We start from the raw sequence: 15,973 nt of genomic DNA, 5'->3' as shown, positions 1-15,973 counted from the left end.
GACTCCACAACCTCCTCAGGCAGCCCATTCCAATGGGCAATCACTCCCTCTGTATAGAACTTCTTCCTAACATCCAACCTAAACCTCTCCTGGCACAGCCTGAGACTGTGTCCTCTTGTTCTGGTGCTGGCTGCCTGGGAGAAGAGACCAACATCAGCCTGGCTACAACCTCCCTTCAGGTAGTTGTAGAGAGCAATAATACTTGATACACATTGTCTTGATTATGTTTGTTTATGCATGCAACAGTCATGACATATCCTAAGACTGTAGCATGTTAGATTCAGGATTCCAGTCTCCAGAGAAAAATCATTGCTAACTTTCTTTTATACCAAAAGATAAGACATGCTCTCTTTGAGCATGTAACATCCTAGTAATTATCAGACTTGATATTTAGGTTCTGCAAAGCTTCTCCTTGTTAGATGTTGCTAATTTTACTACAACTTATTTTAATTTAAAATTGAAAGGATTCCCATTCAACTGCACGAATACAATGCTTTTGTTAAGCAGAATGATCATTATGCAAGATTTATAGTTTCCTCCATATTAGTCCAAACCTCACCTATTTGTCATAGTATTACAAGGCCACACTGTACAGGCCTGGACACAATAACACTGTTAGAAATCAAGAAGTGAAGTGGAAAAGTTAAAAAATTGTAAAGCTAGGAGGAAACTGCAATGCCATGCTTACTGAATGAACCAGATATTTCACTTATCACTTAAACTCATGAAAAATTGCAACAGGAGTTAAGGTTTCCTCCAAATATGCAGAAAAGAAGCTTTTTTCCCTCATTTTCACTACCATTAATTTAGATGTTAACAAAGGAATTAGTGTAAAGGCAATACTACAATATATTCCAGCCATATAATACCATTCTATAACCTGCCAAAGATTGGAGATACAGTTACGCCTTGATTATGGATCAGTTTGGTGAGTAATACTGCTTGTCACTATAGTTTTTCTTCAACTTTGCAAACAGCTGCAGTTTGACTTTTATATGTATATATATATGTGTGTATATATATATACACACACCCCCCTATATACACATTTGAAGATACAAACAATTTGTTCCAGTTAATGACCTGAAGCATGAGCAAGTGTTTTTGGATATAAAACAAAGTTTTATTTTCTTTGTATGAAGTGTGTAAACCAATGGAGACTTCTTCACTGTTGTTCAATTTACATCCATCATTGTATCACAATGAAGCACCAATTAGCATGAAGATTTAAGCTTCATATGTGAAAAATACATTAACACTCAAAGAAGAAAAAAATGTAAAGGCCTTGGAAAAGGAAAAATACAAAATGACCTTGACACTGGTATATATTCTGTGCCATTTGATTTCTCCTGCTTCAACTCATATGTCTTTTCACTTCATTAGGGACTAACCAGAACAGCCTTTCTGCCTTATAGCGTAGCAGGAATAAAACCAGGTCAAGTTACACTGTTAATCCAGCAGATGTAGGTCAGTTAGGGATAAATAACAGAACAAATGGAAAACACCAAAGTGCCTACTACAACAACTGCTGCTGTGAAGCAATTTGGCCTTATTCTCCTCAGAGCTGTCAGTCAGTTGCAGCTGTAGAGTTTCCAATGCTCAGTCTTGAAAAGCCAAAGTTTTAAGACTTAAACTGTCAGTACAGCTTTGCTGGCCTACTCAGCTTGTGCCACAAGAAGTGACAAAACGCAGTGCATTGTATATTGATGATATCCAGCCAGGCAAAAGTGTATTTTCATATGCGGTCGTACATGTTTGCACGTAACAGCACGCTCGGGATACTTCAACTAAGATTTGGCAATTTAATTACCATTATTACAGTCATTTGATTAATACTGTGGTACATAAGAAATTTAAAATAGAAGAGCTGGAATAACAGAAACTGGAATAATTTCTCCTATAACATAAGTAAAGTCTCCTTTGCACTATCCTTCGCATCCACAAAGAGAAAGACAGATGGTCAGCAAACTGTTTACAGAAAGATGATGATAGAGGGGCTATCAAAACTATGCAGCCAACCACTGTACTGTGTATATGATGATACCTGCTGTTTTACAAATAAGCTAAACTGTTCCAACTCCATTCACAGAACAAAGAATAAGCTGGAGAGGAGTTCAGGAATGTATCTCTCTGTTAACAAAACTTACAACAGATAAACATTAAGCTCTGAAAGAGCTTCAGGGATTCTAATTGAGAAACACAGACTATACAATAATTATTTTTCTGAAATGGAAGAGCAGCTGCCCATGGACCACTAATATTCTTTAAGAGCTATCTAAGAAAAACAGAGAATCATAAAATAAGTATTACGAAACAAAATCTGTAGGAATGTCAAACTATATTAAAAGTGATTTGCTGCTACTTAAAATGGGAAAGCTATAAAAGTATTCACACTCTCTAAGTACCCTTTGGTTAAACCAGAAAGCAAATAGAACTCAATTTACAGTTAGTAAGAAATTATCTTTCTCCCAAAATCCCAAACTTGTCATACAGCAAAAATGCTCCTGAAGAAGGCTTACATAGAACTGAAGACCTCTGTTTTACAAATAAAAGGATAGGAAATAATTCAAGCATGATTTTATTTTTCACATTTACAGACGCCAGGGAAAGAAGACAATTACAGGTAGGTTAATATTGTTAAGAGACAGAGAGTCTTCCAGTCCCTGTACAACAAAAATAACTACCTACATTCTTCACTAACTCCCTTTTGCCTGTTCCAAGTTATCCATGTTATGAAGTCCCACACACAAAACATCAGTATGAAGAGAGCACGGGAAGATGCAATACACAACCTCCACTGTTGGCACTCTGTTTTGTCACTGAAATAAATGTTCTCTGTTTCATTTTCTCCCCTGTCCTGTGCATTGCTTGACATTTAAAGCACCTGTCCTGAGCTCATTGTGCATTAACATCGGAAAAAATTGTAAATGTTTGGAGTTTCTCTTCAATTTTCACTTGCAAAATGGAGAAGCATCCTGAAATGGGGGGCAGGGGGAGGAAAAAAGAAAAATCAGCACAACCCACACCAAAAAACCCACAAAAACCCCAAAAGGCACCACATTCAGAACCCTGGCAAAGGTATCAACATTCATTCTTGGAAAGACTCTATTATTTTCAAAACATTTTCATTAGGTAGAGAAAGAGAAGGTGTTCCAGGGCAGATTCCTGAGAGAAATCATTTTACAAGTTGCTCCTTGCCACTGGAATTTGATATTTGCCTTTCTTCCTTCTAAACACACATCAAGAAGTCCTTTGGAAAAAGGGATATGCTCATTAAGATCATACTTAATACTCATACAGTCCCAGAGGAGACATGTACTAAAGTATGTCTAATAGTTTTACCATTCTGCACTTGTTTTGAAATGTGTATTTTACCAAAGCATGTCAGTGATATCCTCCCTAGAGAAGACTCTCCATTGTTTGGAGTGTCTGATGGAATTAATCTGCTGTTAGATTAGAGAGTTAAAATAAAATTGAAGTATTCCTTCTTTCTCTTGGAGGAGTCATTAAGAGGACAGTGACAGCACTTTCTATTCCTAGTTTTCAAATGTTAGATGAAGAGAGAATTATCGTCATAATACAGTCAACCACACTCTGGTGATATTGCTGTCCTCTTGGCAAATTCCTGATGTCCACCACCATTTGTGAAAAATAAATAAATCATTCAAAATCCAATCTTGACATTACATAGCAATATTAAAAGATTAAATCTTTGGTGAAAAGAGTAAGGGTAATCACATTCAACACATTTTGTCAACAGTAGGATCAGGACAAAGTGATGGGAAAGGCAATTATGAGAACTAGGGCTTCTGTAATAATAAGCTATGGCTTAAACACATTTGAAGTACATTACAATGGAATTGCAACCAACAAGCAAATAAAGTTCGAATTAGAGGAAGGTTCACTGGTTTGCATTTCTGCAATAAATTAGTCAATTTTTAAAAGAATCTTTAAAACAGAACAAAGAAGCAGACATGAAAAATGGTCACTTCAACAGAGGTGCTCTCCTTGATCAATGTGTCCATGAAGTTACTTCTTCAATGAGATACTTCAAAACTGTTTATTGTTGATTCAGTGACAGAAATTTGATGAAAGTTTTGAGTGTAAGGGTGATAAACATCAGACTGAATGATCCTTCTTCATGTATTCCTCAGAGAAACTGTGTCATCATCATCAATGGGAATTCTGCACTGCTTGCTTACTTGTAAAATTGAATATGGACAGCTGTAAGATGCCAATCAATAAAAATATATGAACAAATCAAGCAAAATGATTTAAAAAAATATGAACTAGCCAGATAACTCAACAGCTAATAAGCCTACCAAGACCTGAAGGGGGGTTGTAGCCAGGTGGGGGCTGGTCCCTTCTACCAGGCAACCAGCACCACAGCAAGAGGACAGAGTCTCAATCTGCACCAGGGGAAGTTTAGGCTTGAGGTGAGGAGAAAGTTCTTCACTGAGAGTCTTGTTAGCCATTGGAATGAGCTGCCCAGGGAGGTAGTGGAGTCACCATCCCTGGAGGTGTTCAAGAGGGGATTGGACGTGGCACGGTGCCATGGTCTAGTCATGAGGTCTGTGGTGACAGGTTGGACTCGATGATCTTTGAGGTCTCTTCCAACCTTGGTGATTCTGTGACACAAGTCATTTGAAGAGCGCCATCCTCACAAAGCTTACAGAATTACTAGATGCCTTTGATTTTCTGTAGACTGTATTAGGATAACAATAATTAGGTGCCAAGACAATCTCTATGGATACAGCATGGGGTTTCCAAAATTTTGCTATAGAAATCCTACTGAAAACTCACAAGAGAATCTAGATATCCAAGATATTGAGAAATGCCTGATGACTTTGTGTTAAATCAGCTTAGATTTTCTGAGGAGTGGTCATCTACATATCAGTTGGTTGGAATTTTGGTTATTTTTTTTAACTTCTGCTTGCAATATACCTGGTCTTGGGGAAGTCTCATCCATGAACAGTTATCTGTCTTCACTAATTTGCTACATCAGTGATCACAGTTTCAAACAAATTAAAGTGGCCCTACATTGTTTTCGTTAGTAGATAGGCTGCAAGCATGTGAAGTGTCTGAACAAACCACGTTGAGAAGATTTGCCTAGTGTTGCTAGAGAACCAAAAGTAGATGATTTGCTACCACATACAGCACTATCCAGGTCTTCTCAGAAGCAGAGCACATTAAGCCATTAGATGCCATTTGCATTATCACACAGCAGGGGGCTACAGCAGCTACAATTCCTGGATAATCTTAACCCATATCTGTATACTATGAACCCAACAAAATTACTTTCAGTGTTACAGTTTCTCACATGGTAACTCTGTACAATAAAGAATTTACTTTCCTGGTTGCATGAAAAGGGCTTTGATGAGGTACTTGAGTTATTTTAAATACAAGCTGTCCTCCAGCTGTTAAATTTTGTCAAAGGCTAAATAGGTGAAGTAGAAAAAAATAATCAGAATGAAACAAGAAGATTGACTGTAAAGATATGCAATAGTTTAACCCCTTGGGATATCATTTAGGTACTCCAGAATCATTACAGTGCACAAACTAAGAACAACAGCAGCCAGAGATCCTACTATTTTCACAGCAAATGCTGGAGAGGGCAGAGCAGACTAATACTATACCCGAACTCAGCTGACAAACTGTTTTTCAGCTCAACATGTTATTACTCCCTTTTCCACCTCCAACGCTCCCTTTTCACAGCATGCAGTTGACACTGGACTCTTTTACTTCTTGTTTGCCTCCTTTCCAAAGAGACTGCTTGCTGTTAATGCTATTCCATGCACAAGCTGAGAAGCATTATTCTATGTCCTCTTCCCTCAGCTGATGCTTCATCAATACTCAGGACAGATTCCTTAAGCAAGTCTCCCCACAGATCATGCCAGAAAGGCATGCTCCCGTACAGGACATACGTCAGCTTGACTCTTTGTCATCTTGTCTTTAAACTTAATTAGCTTCAGTACTGCTTCAAACCCTCAGAAGAGAAATCTTATTCACATACAGAGATAACAAAAAAACCCGAGTATCCCATGGCCCACAAACACATAACTAGAGAAATACAACAAATCCATTGAGCCACTTCAAAACAGTTTGGGGAAGCAAAGCAAGCCAACAGAAAAGTCTACTTTTAAATGCAGTTATAAAGATGCCAACAAGAAATGTGTCTAATAAGGTAACTGTCTGCCAGCTGAACCAAAACAAGGGGCAGGAACTGAGGCAAAACGTTTATGAAGTAGCACTACAAGGCAGACCAAAAGAATCTGATATTGGTAAACACAGTCAGTAATTGCAACAGTTTCTCCTAAAAAATATTTACTGATCTTCCCTATTCTCCTTAACCTTAAGAGAAAATACTAGAAGTTATTTGCACTGACTCCTGTCGTCTGGGGTTATTTATATGCATCACCACCACCCTCTTTTTTTTTTTTTCCTCCTGGTAGCAGTGCCCAGCAAAAATGCCTTCTGAAACAGGGCTCTGCTGAAGTGGGGTATATACAGTGCCTCAGTATTTTTGATTGAAGTTTGAATCAGGAGCGGAAGAAACAATTGTGTTGGAAACTAAAAAGAAGGGTAAGTTTTATACACACAGAAGGCAAGCTGGGTAACATGTTAAGCATCGCTTTTCCCCATCTGCAAGGACAGGCCCAATCTGGTTATTTTCAGAGAGTCAGATTTGTATTACACCCCTTTCCTTGCAACATGTTTTTTACCTGATCCAGTTCACAGAGTTTCATTTTGCCTGGCACACTCCCTGAGCTGCTGTGAAAGACATCACTGTTTTTAATCACTGGTTTACTCTCAAAGCTGTGATGTGCTGAATGCAGCTGATTGCATCCTAGGAAGGATCAAATCCTCCTCCTCCAGCAGCAGCCCCGATTTTATTGGTGACAGAAAGTCAGTCCAGACGCTTCTCCCCCCCTCCCTCTCTCCCCCCCCCCCGCCGCCTTCCTCTGCAGGGCAATGAATTGACAATTCACAGGGAAATGTAAAAGGCAGAGAGGAGCCAACCCCCAGGTGCAGCCCGCCACACATGCCCCAATAAATAATCTTGTATAGCACCAACACAGCAGCTCCTTGTGCAGTGACGTACAGGGCAACTCATAAACATTGGTAAAGAATACAAATAATCTGCCCGATGAAACTGTCCTTTGCAGCTGCCAAATGCACTCCCCCCAGCCCTCCCTTCAATCCTCGCCTTCACGACTGGTAACTTCCTCGGGAGGTGGAGCAGGGGCACTCGGAGGTTTCTGGCCGATTCGGGGCAGGGGGGCGGGCATGAAGCTTCGTGTTTCGGGGACCCGGGTGGCTGTCTCTGCTCCTGCTACGGGCTGCCAGCCGCAACTCCCTCCGGAGATCTCCCTACACATGACGCAGCCGAGGGAAAGGCGAAATACATTAAACTTGACGCGAAAAGGCATGACGGAGGCGAGAGGAAAAAATAAAATCTTGCAAGGTCACTTAGTTTTAATCGTCGCTTCCGATTCTCCCTGCCAAAGTGAGATAGCCCGCACGCCAGCCAAAGGAAGGGGAGAGGGTCGCCTCACCGACCCCCGCAGCCGCCCTCAGGAGCGGCCGCCCGCAAGTAAGTGGCTGCGCGGTGGCTCCCTGACCCCGTTTACACCCGCCGGGCCGCGCGGCCGGCGCTCCCGTTGCCGCGACCTTCGCACCTGCTCGTCACCTCATCCCCACCCCGCGCCGGGGATGGGGGAGAGGGGGCTTCGCCGCCATCCCGCCGCCGATGAGGGGGCAAACTCGGCGACAGCACAGCGGCGCGGGCTTGGCTGCCGACTTGCCCCCCCCCCGTTAAAGCGAGAGAGGTTGGGGGGGGGAAGATCACCCGCAGGCAGACGCGGCAGTCACCGGCACCCGAGCAGCACGGCGCCCGTTCCCCTCCGCGGCGGCCGCTACGCTTGACTCGGACGGATAACGTTAATTAGGGGGAGCGGCGGCGGTGGTGCGGAGGGAAGAGAAGGCGGCAGTGGGGAGGAGGGGGAGAGGAATACATCTAGTCTGGAAACTAGCTGCAAGATGAACCAGCTGGGGCAGGATGAAGGGATCCGCTTCTGAAGCCCCGGCTCAGCCGATTACCCTACGTATGAATCTCATACCTCACATACAGACACACATTCCGCCGGCGGCGCGAGCGAGGAACGGATACCTCTCCATCTCGCCCCACACCTCCTCCTCCCCCGTCTCCCCGCCCGGGAGGCACGGCTGGAGCCCGCACGTTTCCCCGGGATGCTGTTGCAGTGCACACGCTGCTGCTGCGGCTGCACTCGCACTTTCGGGGGCACGCTTGCGGCGGGCGAGCGGGGAGGTGACAGAGAGTTGAAGAGGTGGCTGTAGGGGTTGGCGAGCGACTGGAGGCGACGGGGATAGGGGAAGAAGCACGGAGGGCGAACGAGGGCGGGAAGCTGACTGGGGAAGGGGCAGGAAGGGTTAACAACCGTGGCGCTTTAGCGCTGGATAGCGCTACCCGAGCGGGCGGCGGGGGGCGCCTGGGGAGGAGAGGGCGGCGGGGAAGGGGGGGGAAGCCGCTAGAGGGTCGAGGGAGGCGACGGGGGGATGGGCGGGGGCGGGCAGGGGGGGCTGGGATGCCCCGGGCCGTGGCGGTGCCCCCTGGGGTCCCTCCCTTTCCGCGCGTGGGGCAAGGGTGGGGAGAAGGCGGTACCTTGGACGAGGATCCCGCAGAGGCTGTAGAAGCGCAGGAGCGCGCCGGGCTTCAGCCGCATCCTGGGGGCTCCCCTCGGGCTGGGTGGGCGCCAGGCACGCAGATCCGCAGCCTCCCGCCGCTTCGCTCTCCGGGCGCTTCCTTCCCCCCGCAGGAGCCGCCGCCGCCGCCGCCTCCGCCGCAGTGTCTCCCTCGCTGTATCCAGTGGGGTGAGGAGGAGGAGGAGGACCAGGGTCGCGGGGGTGGATTGGGGAGGGAGGGAAGGAGGAGGAGGAGGGGGGAGCGGCTCTCTCCGCTAGCTCCGGCGCTTGCTGGGCAGGTTCAGGTTCCCCCCCGCGGAGCGGTGCCAGGTGCCCCTGCTGGCTCCTCTTGCCCCTGCCAACGTATCCCTCTGCCTGTCCACTCGCCTCGCCTGTCCCGTCCCGTCCCGCTGGCGGGCGGGGAGGCTGCTCCGCTCCCAGCCGCTTCCCAGCTCGAGACACAAGGGCAATCTCCGCTTGCGAGGCTCCCCTGGCCTTGCCCCGCCCCCTTCTGCCGGGATCCCCGCCTCCCGCCCCGCCCCCAACGACACACCCCGGCCCTCCCTGCTCCCTGGGCACGCCTCTGCCACCGCCTTGGCCACGCCTCCGAGGCTCGACACACCCCTCGGCCGCCGCACCGCCCCCTCAGGTGGGTGTGTAACAAGCATCGGCCGACCTCCAATAGAAAGTCCCGAGATCGGACAGAGTGCCAATGAGGCGGTGGCAGAGGAGGTGCGCGGTGCCAGGTTACAAAACAAACGGGCGTTTCTCAGTCTTCAGCCGCGAGAGAGGTGCCAGACCCTACTGCTCAGCCGGTGAGTGGCAGCCGACTCGGGCCAATCGGGAGGAGAGCCGGCTCCGTGGCGTCTCTCCAACCAATGAACGGCAGGGGAGGAAGCGGAGACAGGCGCGAGGCGCTGTCCAGACCCGGTCCTGAAGTGGCTGCTGGCGGCGCACGCGGCGAGGCGCGGGGCTTGCCGGCACCGGCAGCAGGAGCCTGAGGAGAGCAGACAGCGCCTCGGGGCAGTGCGCAGCGGGCGGCGGGGCGGGGGTGGTGTTCCCAGCTGCCACACCCGGCGGGAAGCGCAGCCACGGGGAAGCCGTTCACGCCGCTTCCGAAAGAGAAGCGGCAGGTGTCCCTCGCTGCGCGGCCTGGCCTTCAGCCCCCGGGAGCCGGCTGCGCCGCCAGCGTTAGCGAGCGTTAGCGAGTCCCGGTGCCGGAGCGGCGCTGGGCGGCATCCTCAGGCGGTGAAGCGGGGCGCCTCGCGGATAGCAGTCTTCGGCGGCGGGGCGAGAGGCACGGGAGCCTGGGCCGGCGGCGCGGTAGGCGTTAGCTGCCGGGGCGCTCCCATCCTGGCGGCGTAGGGGAGAGCGGGACGAGGAGCCCTCCGGCAGGCAGGGCCGGGCGGCGGGGGCGAGGGTCTGGAACCGCAGCGCGAATCCAGCCGGCTGCCCCGCAGGCGTGACCAACTTCCAGGTGACCGAGAAGGGAGTGACTGGGCCACTAGACAGGGCTGTAGCCCCTCTCAGACCGCTACCGAGCAGCTTCTCCTCATCGCCGGCTGGAAAGAAACGGAAGTACTCGCACAATACGGCCGCTGCTGTGCAAAGGACCCAGCCGGCTTGCTTCGGTCCGTGTAAGGCAGACGTAAAGCCCCTTCTCCTCCCTCTGCTTTTACTCCCGTCTCCCTGAAAGCAGCAGATGAAGGAAGATTGGCTGAGCCTCCGGTATCCTCAGAATTAAACATGTATGGATACGTTCACAGCAGTAGCAGTAAGACCAGCTCCTCCCGTGAGGTACCCAGAGAATAAAAAAAAAAAGAAAACGACTCTTTACAGTGTTGTCTGTGCTCTGGGGGGCGTGGAGAAAGTTTGTTATTTCAAGGCTTCCTTTGGAAGGGCGTGTAGCAGTCATCTAGTAATCCTAAATTGCTTACGGTCTCAAAGATAAGACACTGAAGGTACGAGATCCAGAACTGCAGGCTACTTCTTCAGGTTTGCATGTTTGGTGTTTAGCACAGTATCATTTACCCTTTGCCAAAACCTCTCGTTGAAATCAAAATAACTTATTTTTAAGGTGCTGGATCTGTCTGCAAATGTCTACGAGGGGGAATTTTACTGCCCTATCTTGAAGAAAGCAGGATTCCCCTGCACTCAAATGTTTATAAGATCAGGTAGTTTCTCCACTTCTGGTTCCACCCTTTTTTTTCTGATGAGGTTTGTTCTCCAACATGAAGCAGTTCATTTCTCACAGTGCTCCTCTGAATTTCTACATTGATGTCCCATTCTTCAACACCAAAGAGCTTTAGTGAGATAAGTGATGAAATAGACTTACCTATAGGAGAGAGCAGTTCTTTAAAAGCTTATTTCTCTAAAGAGTGCAATGTTTCTGATCATTGAGGAAGTACTAGCAGTCATCAACTTCACCTTAAAGAGCTTGCACTGCAGTGGGATCTGGAAATTTCTGTATATGTAGTCATATCTTGTATTTGGTTCATTTGCAAGTGATGATTATGCTTAGCAACAGCTGAAACTGCATCAGGATGTGCATTGAGCTCCCTCTCTCCAAAAGATGTCCACACACAGTACAGAATCAATCTACAGAAGTACATTTTGAATTTACTGTTTGCATGATTTTGTGTCAAATGAATATTGTGTGCATCTCCATGCCTTAAGCAGTTTACTTGAAGACTATCAAAAATGTTGTGCTAGAATGTTCTCTAGAACAGGGAAGCATTTAGAGTCTGTCTCTGGTGGATGAGTAGATACTGGTTTTACTCAGGCTGCTGAAAAGAGTAGAAAAGAGGTTTTACCACAATTGTTAGGGTTTGGTACATGTAAGCAAGTAATTAATGGTGAATGATTTTCAAAATGTTCCAGGTGTCTCACAATAAGGAACAAGCCATCATTTTTAAGGCAGCATTCAAAATGTCAACAAATGCTCAAAACTTGCATCTGTTTAGTTGGTTGGGGGGGTGTGAAATTAGAAAACCAATTCTGAATTACTGAAAATAATTCAAATTCTTCACTAAAGCCAGACTGTAATCCATCCTGAAGTGCTGTTGCAGTGAAGGTGGCAACTGGCATCTCTTCAACATTTGACAAAACATACTTACAATTGTAGTCTTACTCCATTCAGTGTTACAGGAAGGATATATTCCCAACTTAGTGACTAGAAACTGTGAAAAGGCCCCCTGGCAGGTGTAAGAAGGAAGCACCTGTTTGTAGATCATGGAGGGTTCCAAGCACATGCCATTTTGCCACATCAGCACGTTTGGGAAACCTGTTCTGCATCTTTAAAAACACCAGCTGACTTTTTCCTCCCAGAACCCAGTACCGTGGATATTACATCGCACCCCATGTCAGAAGCATAACCAGAAATGACATTTCTCACCATTTGCTTCTGGCTCCAGTGGTTCTAAAATGAGCTAGCAACATGTTGATAGGAAACTGGTTCACAGGGAGGGTTAACATGACTCCTCTTCATCACACAGCAGATATCTTTACTAAGCATTAGAAAATGAAACCTGAGGTTCCAGCTCCACCAATGACCCATTGCAGCAGAGAGGAGTATCAAGAGGTCTTTGTGCTGTATATGCTGAAGCAACTTTTCTGTCCATTTCTCAAAAAGAGAAGTCCCAGTCAGAAGCCCCTGGTTATTTTGATAACTATATATATATGACAAAATAATCATTGCAATCATCAGAACTGAGAGATATGATATTGTAGTTCTGATTAATGCAGCTATGTTAATTTGACATAAATATAAGATCACGTGACATTCAGTGGCACCTCACATCTAAACCTAACACAAATGAGACAGAACTTTGTAACTGGCCTGTGGAGCTGGGGCTCATACACAGAATCCCCAGAAGCCTCATTACTTCCAGACCAAAAGGGCAACAGCAGCTGTTCAGGAAATACATTTCAGAACACAGTGAAAATTTATACCCTAAATTTCATCAGGAGGTAAGTCTGAAAACTAGATGCAGAAGGTAAGCATTTTATCAGAACAAGAAAAGAAGTTCTTCTGCATTATCCTGATCGCCATCAAAGTGATATAAATACTCCTAATGCTAGACAAAGCAAAAGGATCTAATCTTTAAGCATGACTCAGCACTTTCCCTCTCACTGAGTTGGTAAATAGCACGTTGTCCGGCCTCCACCACACTTTCATCACAGGTCTTATATTGTGTTCTCCTACTTCTGGTATTGTTTCTTGTTTCTGTTCACTCAAAACCCAACAAACCATTCCTCTAGCAGAGCAGCCAGTGCCCTTAATGTTTTCCTCTCAATTATTCCCTGTTCATCCTTTTCTAGAAGGCACAGATTTCACAGGTTTCAGTGAACAGCTGATGAAACTGTACAGCCCCAACAGACAGCTCAGAGTGCTAATCACTTCATGTCCTGGGCCACTACATGCTTTGTTACTTTGCTTACACCTTTTCTTTTTTGATTTCCCTCCTGATCAACAAGACTTTGGACTTCTCTCTGAAAAGAGAGAAAGTAGCATCTGTATTATACTGGATGTTATACTGGATGTTTACCTCTACAGTTTGCCTTGAAAGACAAGCAAAATCTGAAGTGAGAACCGTGTTTTTAATGATGCTTCTTGATAGTATCAGTGGTCAGCTGCTAGGAAAAGGAAATGATACCCAAGGAAAGTTTATTTATTTGACAAAACATTATGGTCCCATTGAATTCAGCAAACAGTGGAGGATGTAGAGAGTGTTTAAGAAGAGTGAAACTTCCAGTATTACAGGCTGTGAAAGATCTCTAAAAACATTTGTTCTTTATTATGTCCTATAATATATGTATATTTTTAAGTACATTTTGTAGAATCTAGAAGGTAGTGAAGAAATAGTCAAAATATGATTGCAGAGTTCCAACTCAAAAAAAAAGCCCCACAGAAAAAAAAAGGTATGGAGAAGGCAAGCTGGTAGTGACAGAAGTTAGAGACAGATTCTATCCTGACTTGCAATACTGCTAACACTCACAACCACATTTAAAATAGTAATTTGGAAAGTGAGACTTATTTACATGGCTCAACACAAAAATGTTGTGACAAAACCCCCGTGCAGCTGCCATGTAGCCTTTAAGAACCACCTGCTTGGACAGCAGCCGACTCTTGCAGTAGCAAGTCCTTAATTTCTTTTATTTGCCCACTCCTACCTGAAAGTGGCAGCATGTCTTCCCTGAGGTGGAGGGTCCCCCCACTGAAACCAGTATTCACCATCACAGAAAGTGCATTTCCCTGCTCAGTGCACCATTATGGGCCTATATGGACATCAGAGAACTGAAATGTGTGTATTTCTGGTTTATGTAACCCCGTTACCACACTCCAGCAGCCAGAACAGAAGAGTTCGTTTTCTGTTCGGTTTGGGTGAGAAACGCTTTGTGGTGGAGGAGGGTTGCTGATGTTTTAAATTGCGTGGGTTTGGTTTGAGCTGATTCCTAACAAAAAAAAATCAGGTAGCATTTACTTACCAGATGCTAGCAAAAATGCATTGGTTTGAACAAATACTGTAACTACTAATTTAGCTAAATCTATCCAACTGTGAAAATGTATTGGCGTGAATAAAAATATATAGACATGAAGCGCATTGCATTTTTTTTTGTTTGAAAAATTTGGCTTCAGCAAAGAGCAATTGAAGTTTGAAAATATGCTCCCCAGAAGAAATGTGTTCATTTCCATAAAACATATTGGTGTGTAAATATACAGTATGTATCAGTTCCAGAGCCATATTACAAATTCAGTGAAATTGTGTTCTGTGTTAGTAGGATGAATCAAGTAAAAAGGATTGCATGCTGCAATTACTACATATAAAATATGTGTGGGATGAAATTCCATTTATAAAGCAATTATAAATGTAAGATGTTTCCCTGGCTTTTGTGGGAGAAAAAAATAAATCTATAGAGCACACTGTCAAGGCAATGCCAATGCAAGGTAAACCAAGGTCATGCAAAACTGGTATCACTCACATTGAAAAGTACCTAATGTACACTTTGAGTTCATGAGAGTAATTGCAAAAGAGAGTTACCAATGGTGAGTGGAAGCAGAATTATCTTAGTATCTGACCTCTCATTCATACAGTTTGTGGAATGAAGGGACACAAAAAATGGTCTTGGAAAGACAGAATCATAAAATGCTAGGGATTGGAAGGGACCTCTGGAGATCATCTAGTTCAACCCCACTGCTAATGCAGGTGCACATAGACCAGGTTGCACAGGAATGTGTCCAGGCAGGTTTTGAAAGTCCCTGGAGAAGGAGACTCCACAACCTCTCTGTGCAACCCGTTCCAGTGCTCCAGCACCCTCAGAGTGAGGAAGCTTCTCCTTAAGTGAAACCTTCTGTGTTCTAGTTTGTACCCATTGCTCCTTGTCTTATCACTGGGCACCACTGAGAAGAGCCCAGCCCCATCCTAATGACCTCCACCTTTTAGATATTTATATGCAAATATTTGCCCAGAATGCATGATTCTCCACACTTTCTAGTTAGATCCTTCTTCTCCTAAGTGTTTCAAACTTTGCACCATTCTATTATGTCCTGTGTCTTCTATCAGCAGCAAAGCAGCAACTTCTTGAAGAAATTTTAAAGTTATTTACCCCAAAGCACAAGATTATAGACCTTAACACCTCTTACACTTTTATTATGCTATAAGAGCATATCATGTACATTAGTTTACCATAATGGAATTAATTATGCTTGGATGAACATGGTTATTTAGAATACATCCTAGTTAACATCTTTGAAATACATATTTCTCCACTTACCTACTGTTGTTATTTCTGATGCTTTGTAATTTTTAATTGGTTTGTGGTTTATTACTTATGCACAGATTACGTGATGAGTTGAAACAAGCCTCTCTTTCACCCAGCAGAGATGACAAAGAAACATTCAGACCCTCAGTAAACAGGAAGTTGTTCATTCTGTGGACCATAATGTCATCCATTTTACTCACTTAAGAGCATCTTTGATTACCAACACCAGTATACTTACAATGATTTTCTCTAACATCCTCATTAACTTTTTCAGACTAAGGTATTCACATTAGTTCATCCTCAACTGAAAATGTTTTCCAACACTGAAAGTGTTTTATCTCAAAGATCTGAACAAATACATTGTTGTACACATGCTAAAGACTCCCAAAATCTTTGTTCTAGCACACTAATGCTTTAAAATTGGCTCAGAATGGATCAGAAAAAGAGTGCATCTTTTACTATCTCTGTGAAAATCAACCCAAAGCCCAGGGAAAATAAAAATGCACAC

The 15,973-nt window shown here is 44.9% G+C and overlaps 1 protein-coding gene across 4 annotated transcripts in view; it reads right to left on the bottom strand.

Moving 5' to 3' along the window:
- The window catches only part of CADM2 (cell adhesion molecule 2), a 632,714-nt gene extending 623,499 nt beyond the window's left edge, over positions 1-9,215 (bottom strand). For all 4 annotated transcript variants that reach the window (XM_054165780.1, XM_054165782.1, XM_054165783.1 and 1 more), the window contains exon 1: positions 8,684-9,215. In XM_054165780.1, the coding sequence (XP_054021755.1) occupies positions 8,684-8,744 (61 nt within the window). In that variant the 5' untranslated portion in view covers positions 8,745-9,215. The remainder of the gene's footprint in view (positions 1-8,683) is intronic.
- Between the last annotated feature and the right edge of the window lie 6,758 nt (positions 9,216-15,973).

Source organism: Dryobates pubescens, chromosome 12, assembly GCF_014839835.1.
Source record: "Dryobates pubescens isolate bDryPub1 chromosome 12, bDryPub1.pri, whole genome shotgun sequence".
Taxonomy (NCBI): Eukaryota; Metazoa; Chordata; class Aves; order Piciformes; family Picidae; genus Dryobates; species Dryobates pubescens.
Note: the sequence above shows the minus strand (reverse complement) of the source record. Positions and strands in the feature narration are given on the sequence as shown.